This window comes from Eucyclogobius newberryi, unplaced genomic scaffold (genome assembly GCF_026437365.1).
Source record: "Eucyclogobius newberryi isolate DKJ021-1_F unplaced genomic scaffold, fEucNew1.0.hap1 SCAF_16, whole genome shotgun sequence".
Taxonomy (NCBI): domain Eukaryota; kingdom Metazoa; phylum Chordata; class Actinopteri; order Gobiiformes; family Gobiidae; genus Eucyclogobius; species Eucyclogobius newberryi.
Genome location: NW_027315790.1, coordinates 4,807,568 through 4,834,632, shown reverse-complemented (window position 1 = coordinate 4,834,632; position 27,065 = coordinate 4,807,568). Strand labels below are relative to the sequence as shown.

The following is a 27,065-nucleotide window of genomic DNA, read 5'->3' as shown; positions in this document are numbered from 1 at the left end:
TGGCGTCTGCGGAAATCCATCACCATCTCCTTGGTCTTCCCCGCGTTGATGAGGAGGTGGTTCCGCTGACACCAGTCCACAAAGTCCTGCTCCAGTCCTCTGTACTCCGCATCATCATCGTCCGTGATGAGTCCGATGATGAGAGAGTCGTCAGAGAACTTCTGCAAGACACAGCTGTCCGTGTCATGTCTGAAGTCTGCAGTGTAAAGGGTGAAGAGAAAGGGCGCGAGGACAGTGCCCTGGGGCGCCCCCACACTGCAGGTCCGAGTGTCAGACACACAGTTCCGGGCTCTCACAAACTGGGGTCGGTCCGTGAGGTAGTCCAGGATCCACTCTGCCAGGTTCTCTCCAGCTTGTCCCTCAGGAGCTGATGGTGCTGAAGGCGCTGGAAAGATCTAAGAACAGAATCCTCACAGAGCTGCCAGGCTTTTCCAGGTGAGAGAGAGCGGTGCAGCAGGGAGATGACGGCGTCCTCCACTCCGATGCCAGACCGATATGCAAACTGCAGCGGGTCCATGGCTGAGCTCACGGTGGAGCGGAGGTGGTCCAGGACCAGCCGCTCCAGTGTCTTCATCAGGTGGGACGTGAGAGCCACTGGCCTGAAGCTGTTGAGGTCTTTGGGGTGCGGTGTCTTAGGCACAGGTACCAGACAGGAGTTCTTCCAGACCTGTGGTACCACCCTCAGCTTCAGGCTCATGTTGAAGACATGCTCCATAACTCCACACAGTTCATCTGCGCAGGACTTAAGGAGCCTGGGGCTGATGCCATCAGGTCCTGCTGCCTTCCTCACTTTAATCCTCTTCAGCTCACTCCTCACCTGTGCTGCTGTGACAGTCAGTGGTTGGCAGGGGGACTGTGTGCTGGGGGGATGGGTGAGTCCAGGCGAAGTGGGGAGCTGATGGTCCGGGGCAGATAAGCGAAGAGGAACAGATGCAGGGCATTGTCCAGCTGTGGAAGAGGGAGCATGCAGCTGTGCAGGGGGAGGGGCGGGTGACCAATCAAACCTCAAGAAGTGAGCATTTAAATCATTCACCTACTGTAGATCCCCCTCTGTCTGGGCAGGGGGGATTTTGAAGCCTGAGATGGTTTTCAGGCTCCTCCACACTCCCTGAATGTTCTTCTGCTGCAGCTGCTCCTCCATCCTCCTCTTGTAGCCGGCCTCAGCCTGCCTGATCTTCCTCCTCAGCTCCTTCTGCACAGTCCTCAGCTCCTCCTTGTTCCCTGACCCGAAGGCTCTCTTCTTCTCCTTCAGCAGAGCCTTCAGTTCACGGTTAATCCATGTCTTGTTGTTTGGAAAACACCGCACCGTCCGGGAGGGAACAATGTTCTCAAAACAGAAGTTGATGTAGTCCGTGATGCACTCTGTGATGGTGTTGATGTCCTCCCCATGTGGGTCATAAAGCTCAGTCCAGACAGTGGTGCTGAAGCAGTCCCTCAGAGCCTCCTCGCTCTCAGCAGACCACATCCTCACCTCACGGGACACCACAGGCTGCCTGCGCACGATGGGTTCATACACAGGCCTCAGATGTACAAGGTTGTGGTCCGAGCTGCCCAGGGGAGGGAGGGGGGAAGAAGAATAAGCCTCCTTGGTGTTGGCAAAAAACAAGTCAAATGTTCTATTCTCTCTGGTGGGGCAGGTAACATACTGGGTGTATGTTGGTAGAACAGAAGAGGGAGAAGCGTGGTTAAAGTCACCAGAGATGAGGAAGAGAGCCTGTGGATGCTGTGTTTGCAGCCTACAAGTGCAGGAGAGCAGTGCTTCACAAGCATTTTCAGCATTGGCAGACGGGGCCACATAGACTGCGATCAAAATCACATGTGACAACTCCCGGGGCAGATAATATGGCCTCATGCCAATAGCCAATAGTTCAATATCCCTGTTACATAGCTGCTCCTTCACTGTGCAGTGTTCGGGTTTGGAGCAGCTCGTGTTCACATACACCGCCAGACCTCCACCTCTTTTCTTCAAGCATTCTCTCGTTCTGTCCGCCCGCAGCAGATGAAAATTGTCCAAACCTACAATAGAGTCTGGCATTTCTGCTGTTAACCAGGTCTCTGTGAAAATCAAGACGCTGCTGTCCCTATAAATCCTCTGGGACCGCATGAGGCTCGCTATTTCCGTCATTTTATTTTGAAGGGACCTCACGTTACCCATGACTACGGCAGGAACCGACTTCCTGTTTGTCCCTCTCTTCTCTCGGAGTTTACGTCCAGCCCGTCTGCTTCGTTGCGTTTTCCTTAGGATGTCCGCCGGGATAACGTGACGATCTCCGGGTAAGACGACTGTTCTCCGCAGTTTCATGAGTTCCTCCTTTGTGTAAACGCGGTACGGCGCCGGCCGGGGGGCGGGGCCGGAGCCGGGGGACTCAGAGCCAAGACACATCGCAACGACACGACGAAAACACTCAATCCAGCCGAATAAAGTCAAAACAAGTTGATTTAAAGCGATTCCAGTGCGTGTCCCGATCGTTCGTGAAGTTCCTCTTTCATATAAATGTGTACATAAACGTGTACCGACGACACGCCGTACTTTAGCGTGGCCGGAGGGCGCGGGGGGGGCTGGTGGGCTCGCTCGGAGCTAGCTCACGTCACAACAACACAACGAAAAACGCTCAAATCCAGCCGAAAAAAAGTCAAAAACAGTTGAATTCAAAAACTATTCCAGCGCGTGTCCCTATCGTGCAGTAAAATAGAAAAAATATACTAACTATATTTACAAAATATAGGAGATAAAGCACAATAAGTGTGAGAAAGAAGAGAGAGCGTTTACACCGGGCTGCCAGCTGTACCAGCGCCTTATGAACAAAGACGCTAGTAATAAAAATACTTTAAGAAATGTGGTCTGTTCTATTAAATAATTGGTGGAGGAGGACCCCAACTTCCCCCTGTTCATTCAGTGTTAAGTAGGTGTGTAACCACAGGCTTAAATGTTACAATACGCATCATACACGGGTCTAAATACACTAATGTAACGAGCACAAATTCAAGCATCAAATCACTGCTATCTCCTCTCCTACTTGTGCCCACGCAACATGGTCGACACTGCGTCACCAAACTGCTGTAAACGCCACCACTTTTGACATAGTTTGGTCTGCAGACTGCGAAATAGACGGGGGCCCGGGGCCCGGGGCCCGGGGCCCGTAAGCCCTCAAATCGTGCCCCTGTATCAAAATTCCTCAAAAAAAAATCAAGATTTAACTAGTAATTTGGCCATATTTGAGGCGTTTTCATCGCTTAAGTTTCGTTTTGACAGACATGCCACTTCGCAGTATTCTCACTTCTCATTGGCCGTGATCTAATTTCAATGAAAGCGGGCATCTGATTGGCCGCTGCGTTCGGTTGCGTTCAGGTGTACTCGGAAATGCCCGGTCTAATTTTGCCCCAAAAGTGATATCTAGGTTTGTGGGCGTCAATCTCTACTCAGTCCACAATTCAGTCTTTTTAAAGTTGTTTGTAACAAAAGCTGTGTCAATGTGGAAGTTTTTAAGGGCCCCAAGGGCCCCGCCCTTTAGAGCTGTTAGCCTCGGGGCAATGTATATATGTTAGTAGTTTATTTTGTAGGCTGTGATTTTATATATTCCACAAGATCTCCTTGTGTCAAATGCTGTAAACAGCATTGTATCTAAGAAACATTATTATATTAAATTAAACAGTATTAAACATCATGATCTCTGGTTTATAGGATTCAGTATTTGTGCTCTTCATATCAAATAAAAGATAAAAGTACTTTAAATTATTTTACATGCTAATAACCAGGTTTAAAACAACAAATGTATCTAGTTCTTATGACGCCGCGATGGCGCGCGCTTATGGGTCCCTGAAATTGCTGGGGGGCCCCTAATTTTTTTAGATAGGGGGGCCCCCTGGCCCCTAACTTTGAAAATCTATTTCTCAGCCTGGTCTGTTTCTGTTTCAATACATATTTTATGATTGAACAATTCCAGCACTCTTGTCCTTGATAGCCAACAAATACTGTACTTTCGTTAGTTTATTTGTGCCAACCGCAAAGATTTTGTATTATGTGGATTGGGCCAGTAATTGAAGAGATTTTTGTTTTTTACAATAAACCAATTTGACAGTTAAACAGCAAACTTTACTGCAACATTCTGACCTACCCTCCAGCTCAATTCATGGGCGGTTTATGTTATGACATGACCCATTCTAAAGATTGAAAGTCATTGTAAAAATTCCTTACCTTAGCGCCTCCACCATGCCGCTCTTGTGCACACAGTTGACCTCCCTGGTTTGGTACCCGATCTGCAGGGCCCAGGACTTCCCTCCGGGCCGGTTCTGTCTGTTTCTGGTCCTCTTCTTCTTTATCAACTCTGTCGTCTCCGGGTCCTTTACCTTCCCCTTGTCTCTCAACCTCTCCTGCACTCGCTCTCTCATCTTCTCCCTCTTCTCTTTGTTCTTTGCCTTTTTGGCCTTCCGTTTGGCCTTGTCGGCTTGGCGAGATGCTCTATCTGGGTTTCTGTTTGCTAGTTTGGCTAGTTTTCTCTTGGATTTGTCCTTCTTGTTTTTGAGTTTACCTCCTTCTTTGGGACGTTTCTCAACCTCTTTTTCCACTTTATCAGATTCCGATGTCTGTTCTGTGGGTTGAACGTCCTCATTTGGAATAATTTCACTTTCTGTCAATACTTCTGTCGCTTTGGGTGGCTTGGCCTCATCTTTCGCAAGTTTCTCCTTCCGACCTTGCCTGTCTCGATTTTTTGGAAGTCTGTCAATATCTTTTGTTAGCTTGCTATCTTCCTTGTTGCCGTCTTTGCTAGCTCTATCTCTTCTGCCTGGTTTATCTGCATCTCGTGGCGCTTTGCCTGCTTGCCTCGCTTGCCTTAATAGCGGTACTGAGCAAGGTCCCCAAGGCCCTACACGCAGGCTGTAGAGACTCTCTTCGCCGGCGCACACACTGAGATGGCAGGTCTGGAACTCAGTAAGATTTGGGCAAGCTGAACCGCCAAACAACGGCGGTGCCAAAACTGAACGGATGCGGTTTTGAAGACCCAGTCCGCAAGATTTGGAGCAAGTCGTCCACGGGCTAAACTCTGAGACGACACAATCCCGCGGGCAGGGGATTAGACAAGCTTGTTCAAGGCGTGGTTTGGGTTCAAAGTATTCACAAATTGCGTCTTCCGCTGGTTCACCATCTGCTTTTTGCACGCAGCCCACTTCCCGAGTCTGGATGCCCTCCTCTCCTCTGGTACAAATTGCCGGACGCTGAACCCCGGAATTTCGCATAGAGATTGGTACGCACTGATTCCATGCCCCTAGCTGCCAGTCGTAGAGTTCTTTATGCCAGTCGCAGACCCTGAAACACTGCTGCTGATTGTTGGGGCGTTGGGACTGGTCGCAGTTGGTGTGCAGGGTGGTCCAGCCTTCAGAATGTGCACACCACACCGCTCGGCTCTGGCTGCCCCCGGGCCCGCACTCTCTACCCATGCAACGACCCCATGGACCTGTGGAGAGGAGAGGAAGAGGTTAGAGAAGCGACCAGTATGATGAAGAGCTTATCCTCTTAAGCAAAACTGAATGGATAAAGTGTTGGTATGTGGTGAATGTGGTGAGTTAGTCATTTGCAAGATTCGCCAAAACAAGAACTACAGAGAGTAAAGGATATGAAACTCAAGTTAAACCGGGACAAAGCAGCACAAACAACCCCAAATTATATTTAACATAATCCTGCAAAAGCATAATTTGCCATATGAAAGCAAGAGATGAACTCATTTGAGCTGGACAATACTGACAAGTGTGAAGAATCCACAATGATAAGGGTTTCACAATGTTGAAACAAAACTAGTCAAAAACTACTTCAATTTCCCGATCTTTAAACACTTTGTCCTTCGTTTTGGGAGGCGTGGTTTCATCTTTGGCACATGTCTCTTTCCTTCCTTATCTGTACCCTTTTTTTGGAGGGCTGTCAATATCTTTTGTTAGCTTGACATTGCAAAAACAGTAATTTTGATGAACCATAAGGTTAACAAACAAAATATCCTGTCTTATCCTGCATCAAAAAAGGCTAATTCTGTAGTTTAGATCTGTACAAATATGCTCTGAAATACAGTCTTTTAATAGTTTGTTAGTCTTTTAAATCGTCAGAAAAATTGCAAGTAGATACTTTTCCCAAACCGTGAAGCCCTAGTATGTAGGCAACAACTCAATCACTAGCAATTGTACTACCCCACTATAAACTGAGTATTAGTTATGGCCTTTAAGTGCAGCTAAAGACAATTCTATAACACAGGAGGTGAACCAAGTAGTTCCTTGCAAACAGACACACTTTTAATCACTTTCTTTCAATATGCCGATGGCTTTCCAGTGGATTTACGAGGGTACAATTATAGCTCCAGACCAATATTGACATAGTGAGAGTGTGAAAGACCCTGTTAGGAGCACAGCAAACGTCAAATGATCAGCTGTAAGGCTCGATCAATAGGTGAAATTAGCTCAAGTGACGAATGGCTTAGGTTTCAAGTGTGCAACAAAACCAAGCGCCACGAAGGGATTTCTATACTGATCATTAGTGCCTTAAAGGGACAAGTTAAGTGTTTTGTATATAACTGTAGATATATTAAATACATTTGCTGACATTTCTGAAATATAGGATGCAGGGGCAACAAAACACCAGTTTAAACCTGAACAGTTTAATGCAAATTGAAATGTGCAGTCTATAATTTCACAAAAGTGTAAACAGTGGTAGTTGCAGCAGTAGTAGTAGTAGTAGTCATAGTAGTAGTAGTAGCAGAAGTAGTATGTGCTCACCGTCACCACTTCATGTGCCTTAAAATATCATGCATGTGAATACTAGTGATGGATCAATGATGATGATGGATTTGTGCACAAGCTAGAGCCTTGGAAAACTGTTTAACCAGATGTTTTTGTCATAGTAAAATCTGTTTTTCTTCAACACATTATTGTGGTAGCAGCTCTAGAGTGAAAATGAGACCGCTGTGTGATTTCTGCTTGAGTGTTCTCCAAGAAGCAGAACATTGTTCTGTTAGCATGCTTATGTTTTAGCTTTAGCATTACTGTACACTCCCCTCTGGGCTCTGAAAGTTGTGAAAATCAAATACAAACTCAATGCAACCAATTTTCATTTTGACGGCAACTTCATTATAATAGAAAGTTGTAATATTGATAGAAAAAAAAATCCATTCCACAACATTCTACCGTCTGCTTTTCCTCATATCCCAAATACAGCAATGAACACATCAACACATGCAGCCACATTAGCTCCCAGCTGCAGACAGAAGGCCCCAGATCAATAACAATCAATAGGAGCGAGTGAGAAACTGGCCTGGACAGAGGAGACAGCTGCGGCCATGACGGCTTCGGTGTCGCTAACCATCTGCCAATGCTCCCCATGCAAAAGTATATCACCCCACACTGATAGTATTCACACTGTCCACATTGTCATTTAATGCGCCAATTAATGTCCCGTGTAGGGCTGTGTCAGAGCTGGGGTCAGCCACCAAATACAAAAGGGAATTGATTTTATAATTAAGTCATAGACAAAACACAGAGTTGCGTAGACGAAGAGCTACATGCTACGTGGCTACATAGCAATTTATGCCTAGCAATGCATTGGCAAGTAAGGCATTTAAATTTTTCACAACACAGTTCTGTTTCGACAATATTTCAATATAAATATCACATTGGTGGCAATGCAAGCAAATCTTTATCGTATATAATATATTATTTCACAATCAGGTTACAGCTAGGATTGGGTTCAGGAACAGTTCCTTTGGTTAAAGTTAGGGCTTTCGGACAACTGGGACCTGTGGAATATGTAGTTCTGTAATAAAACTTGTAACACTACTCTACGCCCTACTCCAATGCCAGGTTCCAAGGATTTGTCACTCACATCAAGGTACAATTTTAACATTGAAGATAGCAGCTATTGTTTAAAGCCTTCTTTGAACGTTTTCACTCCTCAGTTCAACAGCAGATAGCCAGTCCATGCTTAACATCGATCTTTAACATCCGTCTAAATTTCACAATCTAACATCCCTTGCTTAAGCAGAGGCCCATTGTCCTCTCCCCATGCACTTCTTGCAGGTGGGCAGAGGCAGTTGTAAGCCAATGACCGGGTTATCGGAGGACCAGGGCGGGGACAGTTGTACCCAGGCTGGCCTACATGTGGCTCCCATGCTGCGCGGAGCCAGGGGCCGGCGGGCAGACTGCCAGCACGGGCTCGTATCCAGCTGGGATCATGTCACACTTCGCTATGCCCACGCCTTTGTACTCCTGCTGTCCCCGGTCACTGTTCCAATAACACACCGTGAATGCAGATTAACGCTGAATTCTTGTCATGAGGCGGAAAGAAAAAAAGCGGCATAAACTTGAAGCTTTTTATTCAGAATGGCGATCTCTCCAGTTTCTCCAGGGGGTTCCCAGTGGTTTCCTCGCGGTACTTACTGGGCACGCTGCCATGAAAAACACATCAACATAAGCTGCCTGGTGGCATTTTCCTCGCGCTGCTGTTTTCTTTTGTGGAGCCAGGTTGCAATTTCAAAACAGATGGATTTTACAGTTGTTTTGGCAAGGAAAAAGTACAAATCAAGTGACAATGCAGGTTGTAAATTAAGCAGGTTATTGTTTCAAAAGTTAACTAAAAATAAAACTTTGATGAGATGATGTTGTTGTTGGGAAATTGATAAAGGTTGGTGGTTTGAATCGTTCCACTTAAAATTCTAAATTGTTTATTGCTTTTATGTCTTTGGGCAAGACACTTTAACTCATTTACAACTGTCAAGGGGATAAATGTGCAAGAGCATCTAATAGCAAATGATTCGCACTGGCATTATGAGAACAATTGTGCACTTGTCATTTCTTTTATCCTGTCTGAACTAATTAAATCTAGTTTATTCTTTGGTAATGGCAGAATGTCCATATACATGTCTGTCAAAACAAAGAAGTAACTGTTGGAAGAACCACTGTTGCCATAGTTGCATTTGTTCAGTTGAATCTGCTGGCTGTGGGTGAAATACAGCTATTTCCCTTGTGAAATGTGAAAAATATAGAATTATTTACTAATGAAATTCACAAATTCCAAGGACAAAACGATTCGCACGCCGCAGAGAAAGGAGTGGACGGGTCTGTGTCATAGGCAGAGCTCTACTTTTACAAATACAATACAAATTTGCAGGTTTTGTGCATTTTTCTCAGACGCTGTTGCACAATTTCCATTTTTTTTTTTTCATTTTGAATTATAAAGCACCAAATCTTAAGCCATCAACAAAGACTGCTCCAATCTCTTGCCTTATATTTGCAGATAACAGTTGCATGGCCACAGGGGACTAGAAAAGACCATTTTCTATTTGTTTCTCTCTGCTCTTATCTCCTTCACGACCTGCCAAGCTTCAGAAAATTGTAACTCCTGCAAAGCCATTTCGCGCTGCTAATATAATAAGACTGCACTTTTTGCCTTCCAAGTCTAGACCACCTCTCCGGCATCGCACCCGCACCTCCCCCCTCCCGCCTTCCCGAGATGCCAAGCGGCGGATTGGCACTGGCCTTTAGCGGGATAATGGAAACCAGTATGATCCCAGCGTGGACGGTTGGATTGAGAGGTGAACAAAATGAGCAGAGCAGCAGGCAGGCGCCGAGGTTTCATATGTTTAACACGTGTCTGTGATAAAGACGTGGTGAAAAGGTCAGAGATGGACTGAACACGACAGGGGTTTGCATGCAGAGAGCCTATTTCCATAATAAAGACAAATAAATGTGTTTTTGGAGAAGCGTCATAATGTATCCAGTAAAAGCTGCAGTTTGAGGAAGTAAAATGAGGCTGAATGATGTTGATGATACATTTTAAAAGGCAGTTTGTTGGATGAGGACTGTAAGGAAGCAACTGCCGGTGCCGGATAACGTTAACCAATCAGAGACGTGCTGTGCGGGAACCATTACATTCAACACATGAAACGCAGTTCAAACTGATCATTCACTGATCATCATTTTTATGACAAATCTTTGCTCTGTTCTGCTGTACACTGTTTTTAAAATGCATCACAAAGTTTAGGTTTATAAGTTCTCAAATTTGATGATGTCCTTCATTTCTGATGGAGAGTAAAACCCTTTCATTGTTCTTATAGGTCCACAGACTTCCCATAATAATCTTATGGCTTTATGTCCTTTCAACTGACAACAATGACAAATGTTGACGTGCAATATACTGCTACAGAGAAACTAACAATACTAAAATACTGATACAATAATCCTAAAACAGAATAATCCAAGTACTATTTTCTAAATGTATAATATCATTCAAAAACACAAGCTCCAACAAATACAAAGCAGAAGTCTAATTAGTCATAAAAGTTACTAATTTAACCGTCAACAGCGCAAATTTATGCCACAAAAAAATACATTTTAGAACACTACACATTTCACTTTTTTTTGTTAAACTCTTCACAGCTAAAAACAGAGGAAAAACAGGAATTTTCTGAGCACACGAGCCTCAGTTACAGGACAATACTGGAGAACAAGAAAATACTACGAGAAAATACAACTTTGCGTACACTAATGATGATGATGTTGTGCTACTTTAAATGGCAGTGACATTGTTGTAACAAAGTGAAAAGCTCATTAAAGTTCATTTTGCATAATATGTCCCCTCGAAAAAATGACACGCACAAAATGAGCCAACGGCAATCACACAACCAGTTCATCGACTAGTGATTCCTGGAGATCCTCTCAGACAGACGCACAAGCACATATTCATCCAGTGAAGGTCAAACGACTGATAAGACTCTTCCATTTCCTGCCGCATTAATAACTCTAAATAGCAGCGCACATAAAGAGCTGTGATATTTCCTCTTTGATGGATGAATGATGAACCGAGCCGTGCATCCGCCTCCACGCTAAAGCCGTCCTCTGGAACCTTTTGCGTTTCCCTGTGACTCTCCGATGCGATGCTGTGTTTGTTTCGGGGCTTTTATGCGGCCGGCTGCTTTGAAGTGAACGCGGGATGATCAAAAGAGGCGGCGAGCTGAACTGGCACGGCGCGGTCGGTGGTACAAAGGCCTCGGCGCTCGCTGCGTTGCAGAAGGTGAGGGAAGTGTGGTGTGATTGGGTTCATACGCCAGAGCTGCACATGTGATCCTGATGACCACCCAGGCAACAAAGGACCACTGTTTTTCAATTTGTTTTGTGAAGGAAAGTCTCACAGTTTGATGGTATATATATATATATATATATATATATATATATATATATATATATATATATACACATAAACCCATGGTCAAATACTGAAGGCGCTGTGTCTAAATTTGACTCTTTTTTTTTTTTTTTTTTTAACTGTTTGCAGCGGACCAAATTTACTCCTCACTTTCCTGTCCCGTTCCGAGCATCAAAAGGATAACAACAACGATAGCTACCGTGCTAACAGTGTATTAGCATTACTTCCTGGTTTGCAGATGATAAAAACACAATGCAAACAACACACATTTTGACCCTTAGAGCTTAGAAGCTGCTAAACTTCTGCTGCTGTCCACATCCATATTCATTATAACGGTAAGTGCAGATCACCGGTGCTCGACATCAGCGCGTGACAGGGTTCCATTTGTCCGGCGTAAGTGCGAACGATCTGTGCCAAGGTGTGTCACGCTGCTGAGTTTGGGCAAAAGCTTGCGACCGAATAGTCCCAAAGGTTCTAAGTCATCTTTACGGAATTATTAAGCCATTTTCAGAACCCTCCTCCTTGTCGTCTCTTCTCACAAACCTCTCCTAAACGTATGTTCCTGTCCTTTTGGCAGACTGGTGCAGATGTGGCAGCTTCCAACAACTTCCCGTCCTTCAAGTGCCACAAAGACACAATTAAATAAGAGATTGATCACGCTAACTTCATTCCTCTCTTCCCATGGCATCGCTGTTAGTTCAGAGCTACACTCATGCATGTTTCATTGGACTGGAAGGAGCAGCCGAGTTTGAGGAGAACCGCATTACACGGCTCATTAAGGCTGTCGACCTGCCGTACGCCAAACCAAATCAAACCCACCAACGCACGAGCCCGGTGTGTTAAACTGCGCATTCCGATAATACACTGCACTAAACATGAGCAAATGGCCATGGAGTATGCGGGAACAACATACAATTTAGCACACGGGCGATTGGGTATTGAAAACAAACAAGGTGAATAGATGGGATCGCGAAATAATCCACAACGCAAGGGATGAGAAACCAAGTCGTTCTGTTGGTGTGGAATGGTTGCTATAGTGAAGGTGTCAGCAAAACCGGTGCATTGTGAAAAATTAAATGGTATTGGAATAGTTTGGATGATTACATGATTGCAACAAGGGAAATATGGAGGATGAGAAATACATATGTAGTTTGCAAAGTCCATTGTTCAAGATTTAAAATTCTAAATTGTTATTCACAGAGTATTTGGTAAAACATGATGCTGTGTTGTCTACATGCTTATGGCCTGACTTTGCGCAAATCAGGCTGATAAAATGAATGGCCGGACAACTATAATTTACCAGTTTAATGTTGTAATTGTGCTAGTTTTACAAAGAAATATGCAGCGTATTTGCCCACCAGTCAAACAGCCTTTGTCACTCACGTTTCCCTCAAAAGTGTAAAAAAAGGTTGATCAAATAAATCAAGAATGTTCATATGACAAAACAAAAACAATGTATTTGAACTATTTCCATATCATGGGTTTCATATAAATGTCTGAAGTAAAACTGAAGTGAAATATCGGTTGTTTAAGTAGAATAATATAGCCAACAACAGCATAGGACATCTGCATAGAAACAAGCAGACCACTTCTGAGTCAGGTCTGTGGAGAAGCAAGTAAGGACGCATGTTTGTCAGTGCAATAAAATGAAAAAGGTCATTTTTTATTCAATGCTATTCAAGGCACCATATAGTTCTAGCGCACTTATTTCACTTTTTTACCTCATTGTTTTATTTGCATTGTATTTATATTAAAACATTTGCTACATTATTCACTCACTCACCCTGCAGCCGCAGCTGCCCTGGGGCGGACTGACAGTGACTATGGCTACAAACCTGCTCACTGTTCACACCTCTGCCATCCGACACTTTTACTTTATGAATATTGTATGGAACATGAACCCCAAACATTCCCATTTTAGGCCAACAGCTCAACCTTCTGCACCAATTAAGCTTTTTCTTTTTTTAGAGTTTCACCCATCGAACACGTTTTAGACATGACGGATTGAGCAGGAGCGGCTAACGTGACCCGAGCGGCCTTCAGAGGAGGAAATTGTGCTGGAACAAGTGGCCCCTGTGCGCGCGCCATGAGTCACCGTACGGAGGCGCGCTGAACGGGACTGAACGGGACTGAATATGCTGTGCACCGATAAGAGCGCTTTATCTCCAGAGCTTTCAGAAGGGTTCATTAATTACACGCTGCACCCCCGCACAGCATTCACAGAGACAGCGGGGAAAACACTGAGAGGTGAGTCTGCCAACACGGTGGAGGAATTGGGAACGAGGAGATATTAAAGTGGCAGCGTGAGCATTTCCAAAGTCCTTTAACATCCGGATGCACCGTTTATATGCTCTTCGTATGCCCTGGGACACACAAAGAGAAATGTGGCTGCCAATTTGTACAGCTACATATTATTAAGTCGATATAGCCACAGTAGAAAAAGCTTCAGTTGTAGTCATCTGGACTCGATATAGCCACGTTTCAATAGGTTCGCTTTGGACAGGATTGGTACGATTCAAAATGGTACTGGCTTCGAAACGGGCTGGATCACTTTGTAACTTCAAAGAGCGAGCCAGCCAAGCTTTCCAACCCCAGATTCTGATTCAGACAACTTTATGAATCCCATCAGGGGCAATTATTGTGAGGAGTAAAAAAGCACATCGAGGACAGAATACACAAGAAAACAAAGTCAAAACAAGAAAATCTCTGAATATCAATCATTCCTATTTGCTTTTCAAGAGGGTTTGACATAGTGAAAGCCTGAGGCAGTAAAGAAAGCTCACTCGACACGATTTTGATGGATTTACATTAAGAATTAGTTGATATCTAATTCTGAGCCTGATTTAAGAGAAGATGAGATATTCCTTTATTGTCCACACATGGGGAAATGTTGTTGTTGCAACGCAGTAGATCCAGAGGGAAAGGACACATAACTTATAGGAAGTTTAAAAAACACTCTAATAGAAGAACTCTTATAAACAAAAACTCCTATAGACAAAACCTTTCATGGGAATGGAGGGGGAAAATAAAGATAAAATAAAATAAAATAAAAACAGCTAGCGTAAGACAAAATAATAGTCAGTCAGTATTGCACGTGTTCAGGGCTAGCAGTGTTTATTTATTAAGCTTTAACGCTAAGAATTAGACAACTTTATTTCAATCAATCCAAGTGTGGTTTTGTATCTAATGTGTGAAATATATTTAATGAAAAGGAAAAACATTTTTCTTTTAACATAATTCCAACCTGGCATTATCTGTATATCAGATGTATATGTCCTAAATATACACATATTAATATCTGTACATGTCAGATGTTTTCCTGCTCACACACAATGCCTGGCAGTGATTGCACATGTACAGTCATCACAAAACCCTGGGCTCGTGCCATGTTGTCTTTTCTTATGGTTTCTCCTTCCCGCTCCTGCATTAACCTCTGCTCGTCTGTCACCTCTGCACAAGCGGCAAAAACAGGCTTCATTTCCAGATCAACACGACCCACTTGATCCCTCTAGATTTTTAATGAGGCTCGGAGCGGTGCAATCCTTCTACACTTCAAAAACCACAACGCACTCTCCAAGTGCTCCAGCAGAATAAATATTTTCAGCCAACAGCGACTGAAAGAAGATGGCTGTGTTTGTTTTCTTCTCAGATACTTTTGTAGGTTTAAATATATCACAGAAGTAGGTATAGTGAGATTTAAGTATCTTGATTTGTTATGAGAGGCTGGAATGGGACTGTGGTACTTGAGATCCACTGTGGAACTTTTCTAGTGCCAGGTATGAATTTGCTTGTCTCAATGGAGATGTTAACGTCTGGCTGGACAGTTTCACAATGCGGCATTAAACATGATTTATCAAGCAATGGTAGACATAAAGGGCCATGCATTTCTCAAGAATGCATTCAGCAGGGTCGCCGCTCAACAGATCTGATCTGTAACTTGGCCTGGTGGCACCAAAGTAGAGCTGAGGGTCTTTGCTTGAACCAGGTCGGGTGTATCATTTTACACTGGCTTGGGCGGGGCCGGGCTGTTCGTGTGCGTTTGCGCGTTTGTGTGTGTTTGTCCTGTTAATGCGCGTTTGTCCTGTTTGTGTGCGTTTGTCCTGTTCGTGCGCGTTTGTCCTGTTCGTGTGCGTTTGTCCTGTTCGTGTGTGTTTGTCCTGTTAATGCGCGTTTGTCCTGTTCGTGTGTGTTTGTCCTGTTAATGCGCGTTTGTCCTGTTCGTGTGCGTTTGTCCTGTTCGTGTGCATTTGTCCTGTTCGTGCGCGTTTGTCCTGTTTGTGTGCGTATGTCTTGTCTGTTTGTGTGCGTTTGTCCTGTTTGTGTGCGTTTGTCCTGTTTGTGCGCGTTTGTCCTGTTCGTGTGCGTTTGTCCTGTTTGTGTGCGTATGTCTTGTCTGTTCGTGTGCGTTTGTCTTGTTCGTGTGCGTTTGTCCTGTTCGTGTGCGTTTGTCCTGTTCGTGTGCGTTTGTCCTGTTCGTGTGCGTTTGTCCTGTTTGTGTGCGTTTGTCCTGTTCGTGTGCGTTTGTCCTGTTTGTGTGCGTTTGTCCTGTTTGTGTGCGTTTGTCCTGTTCGTGTGCGTTTGTCCTGTTCGTGTGCGTTTGTCCTGTTCGTGTGCGTTTGTCTTGTTCGTGTGCGTTTGTCTTGTTCGTGTGCGTTTGTCCTGTTCGTGTGCGTTTGTCCTGTTCGTGTGCGTTTGTCCTGTTCGTGTGTTCGTGTGCGTTTGTCCTGTTCGTGTGCGTTTGTCCTGTTCGTGTGCGTTTGTCCTGTACGTGTGCGTTTGTCCTGTTCGTGTGCGTTTGTCCTGTTTGTGTGCGTTTGTCCTGTTCGTGTACGTTTGTCCTGTTCGTGTGCGTTTGTCCTGTTTGTGTGCGTTTGTCCTGTTCGTGCGCGTTTGTCCTGTTCGTGTGCGTTTGTCTTGTTCGTGTGCGTTTGTCCTGTTCGTGCGCGTTTGTCCTGTTCGTGTGCGTTTGTCCTGTTCGTGCGCGTTTGTCCTGTTCGTGTGCGTTTGTCCTGTTCGTGTGCGTTTGTCCTGTTTGTGTGCGTATGTCTTGTCTGTTTGTGTGCGTTTGTCCTGTTCGTGTGCGTTTGTCCTGTTCGTGTGCGTTTGTCCTGTTCGTGTGCGTTTGTCCTGTTCGTGTGTTCGTGTGCGTTTGTCCTGTTTGTGTGCGTTTGTCCTGTTCGTGTGCGTTTGTCCTGTTCGTGTGCGTTTGTCCTGTTCGTGTGCGTTTGTCCTGTTCGTGCGCGTTTGTCCTGTTCGTGTGCGTTTGTCCTGTTTGTGCGCGTTTGTCTTGTTCGTGTGCATTTGTCCTGTTCGTGTGCGTTTGTCTTGTTTGTGTGCGTTTGTCCTGTTCGTGTGCGTTTGTCTTGTTTGTGTGCGTTTGTCCTGTTCGTGTGCGTTTGTCCTGTTCGTGTGCGTTTGTCTTGTTTGTGTGCGTTTGTCCTGTTCGTGTGCGTTTGTCTTGTTTGTTTGTGTGCGTTTGTCCTGTTCGTGTGCGTTTGTCCTGTTCGGGTGCGTTTGTCTTGTTTGTGTGCGTTTGTCCTGTTCGTGTGTGTTTGTCTTGTTTGTGTGCGTTTGTCCTGTTCGTGTGCGTTTGTCCTGTTCGTGCGCGTTTGTCCTGTTCGTGCGCGTTTGTCCTGTTCGTGCGCGTTTGTCCTGTTCGTGCGCGTTTGTCCTGTTCGTGCGCGTTTGTCCTGTTTGTGTGCGTTTGTCCTGTTCGTGTGCGTTTGTCTTGTTTGTGTGCGTTTGTCCTGTTCGTGCGCGTTTGTCCTGTTCGTGTGCGTTTGTCCTGTTCGTGTGCGTTTGTCCTGTTCGTGTGCGTTTGTCCTGTTCGTGTGCGTTTGTCCTGTTCGTGTGCGTTTGTCTTGTTCGTGTGCGTTTGTCCTGTTCGTGCGCGTTTGTCCTGTTCGTGTGCGTTTGTCCTGTTTGTGTGCGTTTGTCCTGTTCGTGTGCGTTTGTCCTGTTCGTGTGCGTTTGTCCTGTTTGTGTGCGTTTGTCCTGTTCGTGTGCGTTTGTCTTGTTTGTGTGCGTTTGTCCTGTTCGTGCGCGTTTGTCCTGTTCGTGTGCGTTTGTCCTGTTCGTGTGCGTTTGTCCTGTTCGTGTGCGTTTGTCCTGTTCGTGTGCGTTTGTCCTGTTCGTGTGCGTTTGTCTTGTTCGTGTGCGTTTGTCCTGTTCGTGCGCGTTTGTCCTGTTCGTGTGCGTTTGTCCTGTTTGTGTGCGTTTGTCCTGTTCGTGTGCGTTTGTCCTGTTCGTGTGCGTTTGTCCTGTTTGTGTGCGTTTGTCCTGTTCGTGTGCGTTTGTCTTGTTCGTGTGCGTTTGTCCTGTTCGTGTGCGTTTGTCCTGTTCGTGTGTGTTTGTCCTGTTCGTGTGCGTTTGTCCTGTTCGTGTGTTCGTGTGCGTTTGTCCTGTTCGTGTGCGTTTGTCCTGTTCGTGTGCGTTTGTCCTGTTCGTGTGCGTTTGTCCTGTTCGTGTGCGTTTGTCCTGTACGTGTGCGTTTGTCCTGTTCGTGTGCGTTTGTCCTGTTTGTGTGCGTTTGTCCTGTTCGTGTGCGTTTGTCCTGTTCGTGTGCGTTTGTCCTGTTCGTGTGCGTTTGTCCTGTTCGTGTGCGTTTGTCTTGTTCGTGTGCGTTTGTCCTGTTCGTGTGCGTTTGTCCTGTTCGTGTGCGTTTGTCCTGTTCGTGTGCGTTTGTCCTGTTTGTGTGCGTTTGTCCTGTTCGTGTGCGTTTGTCCTGTTTGTGTGCGTTTGTCCTGTTTGTGTGCGTTTGTCCTGTTCGTGTGCGTTTGTCCTGTTCGTGTGCGTTTGTCCTGTTCGTGTGCGTTTGTCTTGTTCGTGTGCGTTTGTCTTGTTCGTGTGCGTTTGTCCTGTTCGTGTGCGTTTGTCCTGTTCGTGTGCGTTTGTCCTGTTCGTGTGTTCGTGTGCGTTTGTCCTGTTCGTGTGCGTTTGTCCTGTTCGTGTGCGTTTGTCCTGTACGTGTGCGTTTGTCCTGTTCGTGTGCGTTTGTCCTGTTTGTGTGCGTTTGTCCTGTTCGTGTACGTTTGTCCTGTTCGTGTGCGTTTGTCCTGTTTGTGTGCGTTTGTCCTGTTTGTGTGCGTTTGTCCTGTTCGTGTGCGTTTGTCCTGTTTGTGTGCGTTTGTCCTGTTCGTGTGCGTTTGTCCTGTTCGTGTGCGTTTGTCCTGTTCGTGTGCGTTTGTCCTGTTTGTGTGCGTTTGTCCTGTTCGTGTGCGTTTGTCCTGTTTGTGTGCGTTTGTCCTGTTCGTGCGCGTTTGTCCTGTTTGTGTGCGTTTGTCCTGTTCGTGTGCGTTTGTCCTGTTTGTGTGCGGTTGTCCTGTTCGTGTGCGTTTGTCTTGTTCGTGTGCGTTTGTCCTGTTCGTGTGCGTTTGTCCTGTACGTGTGCGTTTGTCCTGTTTGTGTGCGTTTGTCCTGTTCGTGTGCGTTTGTCCTGTTCGTGTGTTCGTGTGCGTTTGTCCTGTTCGTGTGCGTTTGTCCTGTTCGTGTGCGTTTGTCCTGTACGTGTGCGTTTGTCCTGTTCGTGTGCGTTTGTCCTGTTTGTGTGCGTTTGTCCTGTTCGTGTGCGTTTGTCCTGTTCGTGTGCGTTTGTCCTGTTTGTGTGCGTTTGTCCTGTTTGTGTGCGTTTGTCCTGTTCGTGTGCGTTTGTCCTGTTTGTGTGCGTTTGTCCTGTTCGTGTGCGTTTGTCCTGTTCGTGTGCGTTTGTCCTGTTCGTGTGCGTTTGTCCTGTTTGTGTGCGTTTGTCCTGTTCGTGTGCGTTTGTCCTGTTCGTGTGCGTTTGTCCTGTTTGTGTGCGTTTGTCCTGTTCGTGTGCGTTTGTCCTGTTTGTGTGCGTTTGTCCTGTTCGTGTGCGTTTGTCTTGTTCGTGTGCGTTTGTCCTGTTCGTGTGCGTTTGTCCTGTTTGTGTGCGTTTGTCCTGTTCGTGTGCGTTTGTCCTGTTTGTGTGCGTTTGTCTTGTTCGTGTGCGTTTGTCCTGTTCGTGTGCGTTTGTCCTGTTTGTGTGCGTTTGTCCTGTTCGTGTGCGTTTGTCCTGTTCGTGTGCGTTTGTCCTGTTTGTGTGCGTTTGTCCTGTTCGTGTGCGTTTGTCCTGTTCGTGTGCGTTTGTCCTGTTTGTGTGCGTTTGTCCTGTTTGTGTGCGTTTGTCCTGTTCGTGTGCGTTTGTCTTGTTCGTGTGCGTTTGTCCTGTTCGTGTGCGTTTGTCCTGTTTGTGTGCGTTTGTCCTGTTCATGTGCGTTTGGCTGCGTCCGCATCGTACGCATTACAACCATCGGGTTTGGGTTGAACTCTGTCGGGCTCAGGTCAGTCTAAATATGTCCATAAAAGTTAGCAACTTATCACTTAGCAACTCTTTAGAGTTAGCATTATCCATTAGCATTAGCCTGCAAAAAAATGAATAATATAAACTTGATTCAAAGGAATTGGGTAAAATTGTTGGAGTTTTATTTTAGATATTAGATGTGCTTCTAGTAAGAATAGTGAAACTAAATCATGAAATAAACATGTTATAGAAGTAATCAAGTTTGAGCAAAGGGCAGAAATAGAGTTTTGTGTTTATAAATGTGGTTGTCTGGACCCTCCACCAGAAAAGTTACATGTGATTCTTTAACTGTAAAGAGGAAACTGTCAGGGAACTCCATTATTGTCCTTTCAGGCATTGAATGAGAACAACATCAGAGAAAGAGAGAAGGAACTTTGTGGGCGGAGCTAACAGTTCATTCCGAAACAAGCGCTTTACATTTTTGGAATATTTGCATTACTGCCAATGTTTGAGTATGATATTTAACATTGTTTATGAATATGATAGTAATACCAATAAACGTAGGTTGGATTGTCAATATTAATTGCCTTATATATTGACATCATATGATTAAGTCTATTCTTTGGACAAATTAAAACTAAGTTCTAAAATGACTTGATTGGCTGCTTTAGACTTTTTTAAATAGACTGTTTCAAATTGCCAGGGTTTGTGGTTCTTTCACCTTAAACACAACCTATAATTTATGTCTGTTTTGGAAACTGTTTGCATCTTTAATCCACCTTAAAACAAAAAAAACTAAAAATACCTACAAGGACAAATAAACTAACAACTACTATTCCCACAAACTGCTACGTCTACTTAAAAACCCACACGTGTGATTAGCATGTAGAGCGTGACATGCTAATAGCCTCCTTTTGTTAGCGCTCACCTGAGTCTGCTCTATGTACATCATTAGCATAGCGCTGCAAACAATAGCGTTACTCTATGTTTTCTTCTTCTAATGATAGCCCGCCCCGTCGCTGTTTTTCATTTCCCCTGCCCGAGCAATAAAAACGCCATCCTTTGTTCTCCCTGCGCGGCGTACACAGAGCCAATGACCCATTATAAGATATCAAATTAACCCACATTTTTACCTTAAGTTGCTCAATACAAACGAAATGAGGTGCGACCAGCTGAAGGGTTTGTTAGGGGGGTAATGGGAGGACGGGCCATGCAGGTTAACTACGGCTGAATACATCGAGTCTACTGCCTGGGGTGTTGTGGAAGAAAGTAGGAGGGAATAATAAATCCATAGTGGCAAGAAAATATAAAAAAGGCTGCAGAGACAACGAAAGAATGCTATCACGTTTTTTTTTGTATATAACATTTTAACAAACTTGGGACTTAACAAGACCAAATCAGGAATAGAAACGGACCAAACTAAAGCCTGGGTTATACTTTCACCCTCCTTATTGAAATTGATTCAAGGGTTTCCCACTTGTTTCCGTAGGGACCATCTGCATAATTACACATTTACATTTATCGCAAGCTGAAAAAACAATGGTCCAAGCAAATTGTCCACACAGAGCCCTGCGGACCTTGAAGATTCATCGTGGACCAGGTTTATGTCTACACCATGAACCAGGATCGATGGTAAACCAGGTGAAGTAATGGGAATTTAAAGGAAATGTACTGTATGTAGCCGGTGCCCTTACAGTTGTTAAAACATGTAGTACAGTCACATCGTTGCCAGTGCTGTGACCTGCAGAAAGTGTCATATCTGAGTTTTTCTCCTTCTCAGTATATATGAACAGTCCATGTCTCAAATTCAGCTCCTTCTCCTCCAGAACTCCCTCACCCAAGCGCCTGAGAGCCGCTGAAGAGGCTCCTCAAGCACTGATCCATGATTTGTTCAGGAGCCGGGCTTTAGGTAGTGACCGTTCAGATCAGAGAGCGAGAGGGACCCAAGTGAGGCTTATTCTGCTTCCAAAACACCAAATTATAACACAAATGTCATAAATGTCAGCGAAAACTATATTTTATTTGACCTTTTTTACACAGAGAGGTCTTGTTTGTGGATTGTCTATTCAAAAGGGTACATACTGTTCCTTTAAGTGCTTAAGGAAAGTATAATCAGGCTGGTTAGTTTGATCAAAAGAGTAAGAGTCCTCTGATATTCTAACATTACAAGTTCATGCTCCCTACATGATTCTAACGGGGAAATCAATAAATAATGATATAAATCTGAAATAGCCAGTGGTAAAAAAAATTGCAATGAAACTTTGACCCATTCATATTGTTAAATCGTAAGTGAAGATTCAGTTTTTCTCCTTAACTCGTCATCTGGATCCCGATCCGCACGATCTATACTGGTGACCATTACTTCAGACTGATGTCATGAAGATAAGTGAAGTGTGCTGTGTCTGCCTCGTGCTGATGGATGCCCCTTTATATATGAAGCTGCTTTGTGCTCCGAGTGTCCGCTGACCTTATCACAACACCTGAGGGCCCCAAACGTACCAGCGGCAGCAGCAGCAGCAGCAGCAGCACCCAATTCAAAAGGACTTCTGAGTGAGAAACGGCTGACCCCAGGGGACGATGAGAAGAAGAGAGGGAGGGGACAGAGCCAGGGAGTCAACCAGAGGAAGGAGACACATGGCAGCGGAGGGGAGATAGTGTGGCCTTTAGATGAAAAGGCATTAGTCAGGCCGCAGCGCAGTGGAGAGGCTAACATGATTGGATTTGGCTAGGGAACATGGGGAAATGCACTCCCCCAGGATCAGAGGGCGAAGAGGAAGAGATGGAGGAGAGAAGAGTGGAGAGGGGGGGTCTGTTTATCTATCTCCATGCACATAGCAACCTGAATGACTGAATGACTGAATGACTGGATGACTGGATGACTGAATGTCCGCCACTCTCCCTCACTCACAACATTCAAATCCCGCCTAAAAACATACCTCTTCACCCAAGCCTATGACCTCCCCTACCCCTAGCCTCCTCTACCCCATTGCCTACTCTTCTACCCCCTGTTACATCCCCATCTTTTTCTCTCTACTTCTTCTGTCTTGTTCATTTTATCTGTATATTAATGTGTTCTGTACGTGTTGTCCCCCCCTGTCTGTAAATACCCCCCCTTTTTATATATGTTCAGCGTCTTTGGGTCACTGAAAAGCGCTATATAAATAAAAGTTATTATTATTATTATTATAATGACTAGATGACTGGATGACTGAATGACTGAATGACTGAATGACTGAATGACTGAATGACTGGATGAAGGGATGGCTGGATGACTGGATAACTGAATGACTGAATGACTGGATGACTGGATGACTGAATGACTGAATGACTGGATGACTGAATGACTGAATGACTGGATGACTGAATGACTGGATGACTGGATGACTGGATGACTGAATGACTGAATGACTGAATGACTGAATGACTGAATGACTGGATGACTGAATGAAGGGATGGCTGGATGACTGGATAACTGAATGACTGAATGACTGGATGACTGGATGACTGGATGACTGAATGACTGGATGACTGAATGACTGAATGACTGGATGACTGAATGACTGGATGACTGGATGACTGGATGACTGGGTGACTGAATGACTGGATGACTGGATGACTGGGTGACTGAATGACTGAATGACTGGATGACTGGATGACTGGATGACTGGATGACTGGGTGACTGAATGACTGGATGACTGGATGACTGAATGACGGGATGGCTGGATGACTGGATGACTGGATGACTGGATGACTGGATGACTGGGTGACTGAATGACTGGATGACTGGATGACTGAATGACGGGATGACTGGGTGACTGAATGACTGGATGACTGGATGACTGGGTGACTGAATGACTGGATGACTGGATGACTGGATGACTGGATGACTGGATGACTGAATGACGGGATGACTGAATGACGGGATGGCTGGATGACTGGATGACTGAATGACGGGATGACTGGGTGACTGAATGAAGGGATGGCTGGATGACTGGATGACTGAATGAAGGGATGGCTGGATGACTGGATGACTGGATGACTGGATGACTGAATGACGGGATGGCTGGATGACTGGATGACTGGATGACTGGATGACTGAATGACGGGATGACTGGGTGACTGAATGAAGGGATGGCTGGATGACTGGATGACTGGATGACTGAATGAAGGGATGGCTGGATGACTGGATGACTGGCTGACTGGATGACTGGATGACGGGATGGCTGGATGACTGGATGACTGGATGACTGAATGACGGGATGACTGGGTGACTGAATGAAGGGATGGCTGGATGACTGGATGACTGGATGACTGAATGAAGGGATGGCTGGATGACTGGATGACTGGCTGACTGGATGACTGGATGACTGGATGACTGGATGACTGGATGGCTGGATGACTGGATGACTGGATGACTGAATGAAGGGATGGCTGGATGACTGGATGACTGGATGACTGGATGACTGAATGAAGGGATGACTGGATGACTGGGTGACTGGATGACTGGATGACTGGGTGACTGGATGACTGGGTGACTGGATGACTGGATGACTGGGTGACTGGATGACTGGCGCTATAAGATACTGTAGTGCCTCTGATGGAGAGGAAAGTAAAAACATTGCTACACAAAGACGTATTGATTAAAGTGCCAGTGCGTTAATACAGTTGATAAAGCATTATTTCAGGAGGTAGAGGCAGGGCCACAGTAAAGCTCCTCTGACCGCTTCACTTTAGATCAATTTGGAACGGTTCTTATGAAGACGTGTGTTTCACGTTCCGTTTTATCATCGGCTTTTTTTTTCTTCCACATCTCTACACTTCTATTGTGTTTTAATGTCTCTTTACGTAATGCGTTTGGTTAATGTATGGAGGCACAGGAAATATAATAGATGTGCTGTGTGTCGATAAACAGGAAACGGCTGATGCTAACGTGCATTAGCTCAACATTTAAGTTAGCATTACTGGAAATGGAGCGGTCAAGTTAGTGTTTGATGAGAAATGTTTGTATTTGCTTTTTGCTGTCTTGTTTTCACTTGAATCTTTGTTCTCTCTTTCCCAATCTTCTTGCTCAAAAGTGTTCTAGAAGCCAAAAGTAAGACAGAACACTTTGGAACCAATCATCCGGTCCAAAACGAACCAGTGGAAACGTGGCTTTAGTCTGCTGCCTAGGACCTCTCCAGCATGGGGGCCTCAAGAAGTGTCTGGTCCATTTACCGAGTTATTGTCAATGAATTTTAGAATAAAGAATGGCCCTGCGACGAGTTGGCCACTGTCCAGTGTGTACCCCGCCTAAGGCCCAAAGTCACTGGGATAGGCTCCAAGTGACCCACGACCCCGAAAGGGAACAAGCGGTAGAAAATGGATGGATGGACCCTAAAATACACCAAAATACAGAAAATAATTCATGTTTATTTCAGGTTTTTTCTTGGCTTGCGACTTATAAAAAAACCCTCTATAATTAGATGTAGATAGCACATAGCGGTCTCATTTTGACCCTGACAGCTGCTTTTACAATATATCTGTACTGGGACAAAACAAATGTTCCTTTATACATGAAAACGATTGGTTACAGTCTCTTTAAATCTAAGAATGTTGGCAAAAACGGCATCTATTTTGTCCATTTGTCCCAGGTTTAGCATCACGCCTTTATCTATCAGTGAATCATATATATATATAAAAAAAACAATGCCATTTATTTATTCATTTTCACAATAGTAACATTACAGTAGTAGCTTGTTTAACCAAATCTGCCAAGACACGTCATCTTAAGGAATCAAGACCACCACCGGGCTCAAGTACCAAAACACTCATTACACCCTCGTTCATAATTAGCTCCTCATTACATGCAATTACAACCTAACAGGGTAAACCTTCAATAAAAATCCATGGGGGGGGGCGCTCGCCAAATGCTTCCCCCTGAACATTATAGCTGAAGGGGCCCTTTATTCAAATATACTCAAATTAGAAGATATTGGAAGGAAAATGGATTTGAACTTCAAGAATGTATAATCGTAACTGACACGATCTGAAATGAGAGGAATATTAAGCTGTGGATGTTTATAATGTTTGTGATATGATTGAGAGGAGAAGAAGGGGGGGGGGGGGGCAGAGACTGAACAAAGGAATGGGAGGGAGGGGCGCTGGAGGGGTGTGGGGGCCCATAAATGTCACCATCAGCTTGGAGAGAGGAGACAAAGCAAGGAAGTAGGATGTAGGGAGTAATATATGAGGGGATTTTTGATGGGGGGTGTGGCGTTTTGCCCCCAACGCTAGCTGTGATATGTAAAATTATGCTAACAACGCACATGAGAGGGGAATATGAGCGTTAAAGAAGGTGGTCGTTGTCAGTTAAATGAGCAGGGAATTCTGGTACAGCAAACAATAGTGTAGAGATAGCAGAGATGTTACAGTTACAGCTTTATGCTACACAAAAAAATCATCTGAATATTTTACATTGGAAGTTTAAAGGTATTTTTGACACAGTAAACATTATTGCACGCCCAGGTGTAAACAAAACTGACAATTGTTATCTCGATTTCAGATTCTAATAGCAGAAATATGCAAAATATGGCTGTAATTTGGTAGCGATGCAGTACAACTTTCAGCAATTTCATCCTTTTTCCTTGTTTATTTCACAATTTCAAAATGTCTGCTGGCACTTTAAGTGTTTAGTAACGTTTTGTTTAGTTATTTCCATTGTTTAAGAGGTACTTTTTAATGTTTTACTGTACATTCTGAGCTTTCTGCACGTGTGTTCCAATGTGGTTTTAAAGTAAATTCAGATTTACTAATTATCTGATAAGCGGTTGCATCAGATTTTGGTGTGTGCACAAAATAAATTAGTTTTTCGTAAACACCTGGTGACACGTGTAACTGTATTTGGAAAACAAAGTACAATGAATTTTAAAATCATCATCTTTTCAATCTGCAAAATGTTGTCTTTGTTTGCCCATTTTTTTGGCCATTTTCAGGTGTGAACAATCAAAAATAAATCTGAATATTCACATCTGATCACTCCAGGAATCAGATAACGATCATATTTTGCACGTAAACATAGCCAGTGACAAGAAAAAGCTAACAGCGAGACTTTTACAAGGAACTCAAACATTCCCTCCTCATTAACACTTCCTCTGTGCCAAGTGTATTGCCCAAGGACACATCACCAGTATCCAGTAGCAACAACCGAACTGTCAACATTATTAAGTATTGATTGTCGATGAACAGCAGGGGCATATTACATACTCAAAATGGACAGTGGGATTACATTAAAGATTAATCAAGTAAACAAGCTTCTCCAGTGTTTCCCAAAGTGAGGTGCATGGACCGTTGATTATTTCACATTCAAATACTATATTGCTCTATAATCTGGGGTTTATGTTTCACTGTATGCTTGAATGGAAGTTATTGTAGTTTTTTAACATGAAATAGTAAAAACATTCTTTAGAGTTGGACCAAAGCACTTGTTTTATTTAATGTAGCTCTTTTTTTTCATTAGCAACATATTTTAGATTTTAGATGTCATAGCATTTTTTTTTTGTAAGACTTTATAATAAATACACTTTTAATAACCACAATACACAATCAAAAATTACTTAAATCAAAACAAAAAAATGCTTTATTAAAAAAAT

At 44.3% G+C, this 27,065-nt stretch overlaps 1 protein-coding gene across 1 annotated transcript in view; it reads right to left on the bottom strand.

Annotated features, from left to right (window-relative positions):
* The window catches only part of thsd7aa (thrombospondin, type I, domain containing 7Aa), a 229,931-nt gene that overhangs the window by 122,221 nt on the left and 80,645 nt on the right, over positions 1-27,065 (bottom strand). Inside the window, exon 2 of the mRNA XM_072448417.1 lies at positions 4,196-5,453. Within this exon, the coding sequence (XP_072304518.1) occupies positions 4,196-5,453 (1,258 nt within the window). The remainder of the gene's footprint in view (positions 1-4,195; positions 5,454-27,065) is intronic.